The following is an 8,181-nucleotide window of genomic DNA, read 5'->3' as shown; positions in this document are numbered from 1 at the left end:
TGCAAATGCTGCCATTGATGCTGCATTAGAATACCTGAGGCCATGGCTCTGGATGTCCTACTGCCTCTCTTTCTCAACAGTATCTGGGTCAAGATTAATACGCCTCTCTGGCCCGGCTACTGCTCCTCTGCAACATCTCCCACTGGCACTTAATTAAGTCTCTGCATGGCTGTCACATAACTGTTGCATCCAGAGGCTGATTCATGGTGAGGAGGCCAGTCTTAAGTCCTGCTTGTTAAGACTGAGTGCAGTTGTCCTGTGCATTTCCTATGTGTGGGTGAAAGTTGTCACCTCCACTGACCAACTACAACTCCGGGGAGCTACTTGGCACTCCAGCAGCAATACAGAGGAGTTATATATAGTATATAGTATATATATATATATATATATATATATATGTTTTGTTTTTTTCTTTCATCATAGAATCATTGGCTGCCTCTACCTTCAGAGTCTCTTGCTTGGAGCATTATTGTTCTTTTTTTTTTTGCATAAAAATATTCCAAATATCACACAGAGGATCCCGCTGCACTGTCCAGCTTCCACCTCAAGTGAAGTACTTGCAGTTTGTGGAGTCAATAACACAGTATGGTGTGCACTTGAGGTGACCATATGACCTGCAAAGAACATGAGAAACAAGGTTTCGGTCAGTTTAACATATCAACAAAAGACTTCTCATTGTTGTCAAGATATAGTTGTATGCTGTGCTTACCCTGGGAGATATGAATTACATGTCTGGTATCCAAAGTCCTTTCCATCACACTCCTCAGCCCCCTCATAGCGGTAACCGTCTCCACAGTAGGCGTGTTTACACTCTGTGGTAAGGGGAGACAGCAGAGGTGGTTGGGGGGGGGGGGGATGTTATATGTGCACAGCAGAGCACAACCAAGGAGCTCTTTTAGACCACCTAACGTGGACGCTTGACTTACTGACGCAGCCGTCAGTGACGACTCTGTTTCTGTCGTCACACTCCTCCCCAGTGGAAATCTGCACAATCCCGTCACCGCAGTAACCCTCATCGTCAGGTGCGTTTTCCATGGACTGGAACGGAGTCAACTGGAATGGAAAAGTCTTTTGCAAAGTTTAAAAAAGTTGAACAAAATGGAAAAAAGTGCTTGAAAAGTCGTCGTGTGTAAAACCAGATGAAATAATCAGATTTCGCTGCATGCACTGATACCTGGATTGGCAGCCAGCCATCAATGTCTTTGAAATAGAGAGATCTCTGGTCTTTGCGGAATGCAAGAGCATTATCTGTGTGAAGGCTCTCCAGTTCTTCCTCATTGCTGACAACGAATATCTGAATGAAAGGCAAGGTGAAGAAATGTACTGTCATGTTTTCAATACTTAGTGTATTTCGAATTATATGGTTGGGTGCAATTTTGAGATATTGAGCATTCAAATTTTATATCTCAGCTTGCAGTATGTCTCTCAATAGGCATACTTTTCTCTTTCTAAACTCTTTGTCTTTGAATAATCAACTCAAAAGTTATTGAAACCCAAGTAAAAATAACATTGACTTAGATGTTACATACATACAGTATAGCCTATACGTTTTAACTGTGATTCAAGTTTGAGTTTTGTCAGCGATGTGTCAAATGATTCGGTACATCAAAAAAATACTGTACATAACTTTTTGCACCCGACAAGACTTAATTCCTCACCGCTGATACTTTGGGATAGTTTCCTCTGGAAGGGTAATCATCAAATGGAGAATTACTGAGAGAGCCACAGCTACACTTTCCAGGAGGCCCTGGTGGACCACGCCCACCCTTTGTTCCAACCATGAATAGTCCTAAACATATGAAGAGAGGAGAAAAAATATACTAAACTAACTAAAGTGAAGGGGATGATATAAGTACCATATGTCATGAAATGTAGTATCTTTGATTCCTTTATCAAGAAGCAAAACCAATCAACCTAATTCACTGATAAACCTGATCAAACAAGCAAATGTCACATTAATCATCTGGTGACATATTATTTGGAAAACTGCAAGGAGGCTCGCCATCTGTGGCTCCATTTTAGCCACATGATGTCATGAAGACAGCATCTTGTTTCACCTCAGGAGATAAGGTTTCTCTGCTGCTATGTAAAACTACCAGTGTTACCTCTTACACTGGTCTAAAGTCTGCTTCATTTTGCCGACAGGGGTGTCAGCTACTCCTCCCACTGGGAGCACAGCTTTTCACTCACTCTCAGAGAAAGTGCAGAACCAAATACCAAAAGTGGACGTATGTAAATGTGTGCCTTGATTGAACAAAAAGTCAGCTTTTAAATCAATGCAGTCAAGAGTTTTTAATCTGATGGAAAATGGAAAAGGTTCTCACCTGTGGCAGGTGAACCAGGAGGACCAGGGTGGCCTGGAGTTCCCTGTGGGCCTGCAGGTCCCATCGGACCAACACTGCCTGTGTCTCCTTTACCTCCCTGAAACACAATCAAAACAATGCACAAGGCGGTCGGTTTCTTTACAAAAAGGTTTAAAAATCAAAAGGTTGAAACTAATACGAACATACCAATATTAATCCTGAATGTGCAATAGGACATTTTGAGCATAGAAAAGTATTTTTTGCATGGCCATCAATTACATTTTGAAGAGAAATGATTAACACACAAGTAACAAAAATCTTCTGTTCTCAATACATGCGTGAGTATATAACTCCATATATCGCTGACATGTCCACCAACTCCTCACCTGCTTGCCTCTCTTCCCTGGTCGGCCAGTGGGTCCTCTGTTTCCTGAGATCCCAGGTTCTCCCTTTGGACCCATTTCCCCCTGCACACCAAATCACATCAACTCAACATTCATTTTGGTCGTATTTGGAAAGTTGTAATTCTGCGGAGCAAATTCAAAACTCCTTCTTTGTTTCAATGTGTTTCTCACTTTCTGTCCAAGCATTCCTGGGAAACCCATCGCACCCTGCGGATAAAGAACAGTAAAGCATAATATAACTTTGATCATGTACAGCATATACTGTATGCACCATAGTGCTGCTTCATTCATTCCAAATGACCCCTGCGACTGATTAAATCTTCATACCTTGTCGCCTTTCACTCCACTTTCACCGCGATCTCCTCGAGAACCCTGATGGAGCAGATGATGTTAATGATTAGATGTTAAGATTAATCAATATATCTAATTGCATTTTCTACTGAATGATAATAACAAATGGTTTCATACCTTTTCACCTTTATACCCGGGTAAACCCTAGAATTAAAGACACAAAATATCCAGGATGAAAAAAAATCAGTGTGAAGGTGAGACCATGCCAGATCAGTGTAGTGCATATGTATCTCATACCCGTGGCCCAATAGGTCCTCTGGCTCCAGGCAAACCCATCAGCCCCGGGTCACCTTTCTCACCCTGATGCACGGAAAAACATTAGGTATAAGACAAATGTGGATTTGCTTTATTTATTTTGACACAATATTACCCACAGCCCAAAGAAGAAATACTGTGCAGGCTTTGAATCCCAGATTCTTTTGTACAATTTCAATTACGCATTCATATAGAAAAAGTTGTTACATAACAGAGTATTTCATTGTATGGGACTGAACACAAATAATAGCGAACACTCATCTACCCGACCTTGTATTGGCACTTACTGGTCTCATCTCAGAACATATTTTGTATCATCTACATTATGAGGTCTGACTTACTCACTTTGGGCCCACTTGGTCCAGGCCATCCAGCTGGTCCCTGTTTGCCAGGAAGTCCAGGAGGACCTGTTCGACCCTAACAGCAGACATCAATTTTAACACATGATCTCAGACGTAGAAATATCTAATAAAACAATTGCTGCCACAGCTGAGGAAGCGGTAATCTGATTACGAAACCAGGGCCTCTTATGCCTGTTAGCTTTGCAGGTAAAAAAAAAAAAAAAAGAAAAGAAAGAAAAACAATTCAAGTGCAGGATTTGCTGCATAAGCTGACAGCCTGCTTGCTACAGTATTTATCAGACACTGCTGCACATGTAGAGGGAGAATGACTTTAACGAGCCCTGTCACTTTGCTCTCTTTAATTAAATGATGGGCTGTGTATAGAACAGGAGCCCGTGCTTGTGGGAAATAAAATGATTTATGACCTGGCTGGAGCACTAAGCTAAATTGCACCGCAGTGCTGCAAAGCTGCTCAGTCAGGCCACCAGCCAGTGAGGCTCTCCCACTGGGCCGCTTTTGCTGCTCGACCACAGCGACCGATCATTTAAGGAGGTCACTTCTCTTCCGCCTGCCTTGGTCAAATGCTGTGTCCCGAGCTTGCAATAAAGCTGCGTGGGCTTGTTCCTTCTGTTCTAATAGAAAGGGAGGGCCATCTGACAGGGAGGCATGGTGCTGAATGTCTGTGAGGGGTCAATATTGAGGAATAAGCTTCCTGTCAGTGCGAGCAGACCATCCCTCTGCCATCGAAACAGCAGCAGATCTGCCTGCCTTGCGTCCAGCCAGTGTATCTGTGCTGTCTCCTGTCAAGGTTGTACTCTGCACTCTGAGTTACAGCTGGAGAGAAGGCGGAGGCACGGTATCTCATATTTGAGTAAATCCACTTAGCGGAGAATATGGAGTGATTAATGGAGACTCTCACCTTTTGCCCAGGTCTTCCGATTTCTCCCTGACAACAGGATGCGGAGGAGGGGACAAGGACAGTGGGTACTCAATACAATTCCAGCAAGCATCTTTCAGTCAGTTAAACTTGAGCGTACAAAATAATTAGCAGCTTGTAAAATGTATTATAAGATACATAAATGAGATGAGACAAGAACATGGGGAAATAAACTGCTTACCTTTTCTCCCTTGGGCCCTTCTATCCCAGGTAATCCAGGTGGACCCTGACAAACAGGAAAATACAATCAAATGATGCCACATGCTCATAAATCTCTGAGATATCTATCTAAATTTGTTTTGTTGTCCACAACTTCCCACCACAAAGTCATGTCTGTTTCTAGAAGCCCGCAGCTGCAATTTCAATTAGCTAAAGTCTGAGTGGCCACTATTGATTTGAAAAGTGCCTTGTGGGTCTCTTCTGATAAACTGAAACGCTGCAGCAGTCCAGCTGGTGCTGCAACAGCCGGAGACGGGCAAAGCTTTAACAATCATTTGGTAAATCAGTAAATGGTCAAATTCAACTTATGAAATGCTGGCCTAACAAAGGTTGGACGTAAAGCACCTATTGGACCAAAATGTATTGACATCTTTCATCCACAGAGTAAACACATGGACACATGCTTGTGTTGGTAATCCCTGGAATTTACGCAACCCCAGTACGCCTTTTCGGACAGACATCACTTGGGACAGTTTCTGAGAATGATGTGTGGGGCACTGGCAGCCAGTGGAAAAAGGCTATTTGTGTCTGAGCTAAATGTAGAGCGTTAATGTGCTGCTGTGTTGCATGGGCCAGAGAAATCCCCATCTCCTGCTTTGCAGGAACTCTCAAGTTTAAGAGGAGATGGGGGTAATATGTTCTTGGAGGACTAATTCTTAACACCTTGGATCACTAGAGACAGTCAGTGCTCACAGTGAATCCTACGTACTGTAAGTCAACCTGTGGGAGGTGTGTTAGAATGGTGTAAAAGATGCTAATGCCAGATCTACAGTACACTATGCTGTGATAACCATGATGTTTGGGAAGAGTTTAGGATCCTACCTGAGGACCAGAGGGACCAGCGGGCCCGCGGGGGCCTCGGACGCAGGCAGAACCTTTGTCCTCCTTGCCCGGCTCTGACTCACCACTGTTATTTGAAATGTCTTCATTCTGGAAAATGAAAACAAAATTCTGTATTTCTTTTACAGCTTTGACTGTTTCGATAGAAGCGAGTCAACAGAATCACATCTTTCCAATATTTGATGCTGATAAAGAATCCATCCCATTCTTGACATAACAATTCACAACCCTCAGCAAGAGATTTGTTCAGCCATTTCTTCCTGCAAACAGGTTCCAGCATCTGAGTGTTTTAATGGTTTATCATTCGGGGGTCAAAGACAGTAAGTGTGGGGCGGTTTGGATATCACCCAAGGACACATCAACAGTCAGATATTCCACAATAGAGAGTCACGTGACTTCTACTCACATGAGCATGGCGGCGCCAAAGTGAAGGGGGTGGAGGAAACAGTGGGGGTGGAGGCGGACTCAGTAAACAGCATGGGCTGAATCTCTTCTGCTGCTCCGGGGATCGGAGAGCTGTGCAAGGTGTGCATGCAGTCAGTCACACAGGCGATGATGCCAGGTGTCAAAATTAGAAGAGGACAGTCGGAAGTCATGTTTATGTTGTCTTAACTTCTGCAACAACTGAATGTGGAGCCTCTTAATCAAAATGAGAAAAGTAATACTTAACTTATGACACATTGACAAGCACGGTTAACTGGGGTACATATAATGTGACATGTTGCCAACAAATATCCCACACATCCAGTAGAAAATGGACAAGTCAAAGAGGTTAGAACATGCAGGAGCAACATAAGGGACAGGTAAACAGGTGCAAACTATCAAATCATGACGCCCGTCCGGCAGAGTTGAAGCTGAACACAGATATGAAGTGCCTGTGCCTCTCACTAAAGGACTGGAGCTGGTTTTGCTATTTATAGAGGCATTTTCAGTTTACCTCATGGGCGAATGAAAACAAAAACAAGTGTATTTTACATAGATAATGAGCCTAAAATGGATCCAAAACCTAGGCATTTAGTATCCATGCTTTTACAACCCAACTCTCTCAACACCTGTGCATGCATAGTACTGTATGTACAGTACAGTACACACGCACACGCGCGCGCACGCACGCACACACACACACACACACACACACACACGCACACACACACCGAGAGAGACAGACACTATTCTTACCCACTGGGAAGGAAACAAAGCTGTCCAGAAAAGAGGATTGAGCCAGGCCATAACAAAACCACAGTGGCAGATACAGTCCAAGTGTTAGAAGAGTCATGCTTCTCCAGATAGTTGCCTGACTTTATCTCTGAGCCTCAGCAGCCCTCACACGCTGCCTCTCTCTCCTCACTGTCCTCTCCCTGTGCTCCCCTCCCTCTCTGCTCGCTCTGCTCCGTCTCCTTTACGCCCTCACAAGAGGGTACGCTGACCAGTGCCCATTAAATCTTTCCTCTGCATCAGTGTGCGCTAAAATTACAGGAGACAGCCCGCCAGCTGCTTCGAGTGCCAATATTAGATCTCTACTACTGCAGGGGGTGTCTTTTGTTGTTTCCACTCCTCTAACAGGGACACTTATCATGACTAACCCACGGTGGTGGGCTTTTCTGCAACAGATTCTGCATGAAGGTGTCCTTTGTGCTTCCTGAGACAACTTTCACATCTGTTAACATGTACTTTTTAGTCCATCTTTTTGTATGCAGTACACTGTGTATCCCCCTGTGCATTATGATGTCCATTTAGTCTAGAATAAATTGGTTTTATTAAGCAGTCTGTGCCACAAAGTTAAGTGCCTGCATTTACATCGAGGCTCTTTGGGGGATACGAGACCTGTAAAACTACAAATCCAAGCAACGCTAATTAACACTTCAACTGTAGTGATATGAAAATGATATATTCCACATACAGTATACTATTCTTGCACAAGTGGAAAAAATGTATCATTTAAGTCTGCAGGAGATTGTGAAAAAGAATGCAACTTTATATTAACTAATACACAATCATTAATCAAATAAGTGTCACTTCTGCTAGAAACCCTCTGTCCAAGATGTTCTGAGATGTGAAATAAGAGGGTGTACATTTATGCATGTGCATTATGCAAATTTGACAAATCTGGACCAAGAAGTGTTTTTCAGCACTGAGTCGATCATAAAATGACATTTTCACCAGCATACAAATAGTTTAATGAGCCTGCAAAGGACTGGGGGGGGGCATTTTAGGGATCTACATTTCTGTCAGGTGGCTCCACCCACTCCCATATTGGGAGTATTGGGAGCAGGTGTGGGAAGCCACACACCTGGAGCTGATCTCCTCATCATGAGAGAATTGGGGAGTTCATTTTGTGACGCACATGTTGAGAGTGAGGAGCTTGCGGTGTCTTCCTCCCAAAGTCTCTGGGGCAATTCTTTAGGGTATTTTGAACTATTATGATGTCTAGAGGCCTGGCTAAAGTCGTTTTTGGTTTTCTACTTGAAGTGATAAGGCTCTTCAGGGAACTAGATTTGTTTTGTTGTAAGACTTTGGGTTAGGGTAAATAC

The 8,181-nt window shown here is 43.4% G+C and overlaps 1 protein-coding gene across 2 annotated transcripts; it reads right to left on the bottom strand.

The window, feature by feature from the left end:
- Window positions 1-428: 428 nt before the first annotated feature.
- Window positions 429-7,075, bottom strand: colq (collagen-like tail subunit (single strand of homotrimer) of asymmetric acetylcholinesterase). 2 transcript variants are annotated; one of them, XM_031853249.1, is made up of 17 exons: window positions 6,830-7,075; window positions 6,057-6,166; window positions 5,633-5,740; window positions 4,773-4,817; window positions 4,574-4,600; window positions 3,659-3,730; window positions 3,296-3,358; window positions 3,176-3,202; window positions 3,035-3,079; window positions 2,879-2,914; window positions 2,690-2,770; window positions 2,325-2,421; window positions 1,659-1,789; window positions 1,175-1,294; window positions 927-1,068; window positions 710-812; window positions 429-614 (listed from the first exon to the last, which is right to left on the bottom strand). In XM_031853249.1, exons 1-17 carry the CDS (start codon window positions 6,924-6,926, stop codon window positions 545-547), a joined length of 1,374 nt encoding a protein of 457 aa, XP_031709109.1. In that variant the 5' UTR covers window positions 6,927-7,075; the 3' UTR covers window positions 429-544. The 2 variants fall into 2 exon arrangements, with proteins under 2 accessions (XP_031709109.1, XP_031709110.1); XM_031853250.1 differs by having other exon boundaries at window positions 927-1,053.
- Between the last annotated feature and the right edge of the window lie 1,106 nt (window positions 7,076-8,181).

This window comes from Anarrhichthys ocellatus, unplaced genomic scaffold, assembly GCF_004355925.1.
Source record: "Anarrhichthys ocellatus isolate YVR2014 unplaced genomic scaffold, GSC_Weel_1.0 scaffold13, whole genome shotgun sequence".
NCBI classification, from domain to species: Eukaryota; Metazoa; Chordata; class Actinopteri; order Perciformes; family Anarhichadidae; genus Anarrhichthys; species Anarrhichthys ocellatus.
This window is presented reverse-complemented; position numbering and strand designations above follow the sequence as displayed.

What these genes read in the sequence shown, in the direction of transcription:
- colq (XM_031853249.1), bottom strand. Translation starts at nt 6,926, where the DNA reads ATGACTCTTCTAACACTTGGACTGTATCTGCCACTGTGGTTTTGTTAT. An exon ending in AAGGGCCCAAGGGAGAAAAG is followed by an intron (nt 4,601 to 4,772) that starts GTAAGCAGTTTA and finishes TCCTGTTGTCAG; the next exon opens with GGAGAAATCGGAAGACCTGG. An exon ending in GAGGACCTATTGGGCCACGG is followed by an intron (nt 3,203 to 3,295) that starts GTATGAGATACA and finishes CTTTAATTCTAG; the next exon opens with GGTTTACCCGGGTATAAAGG.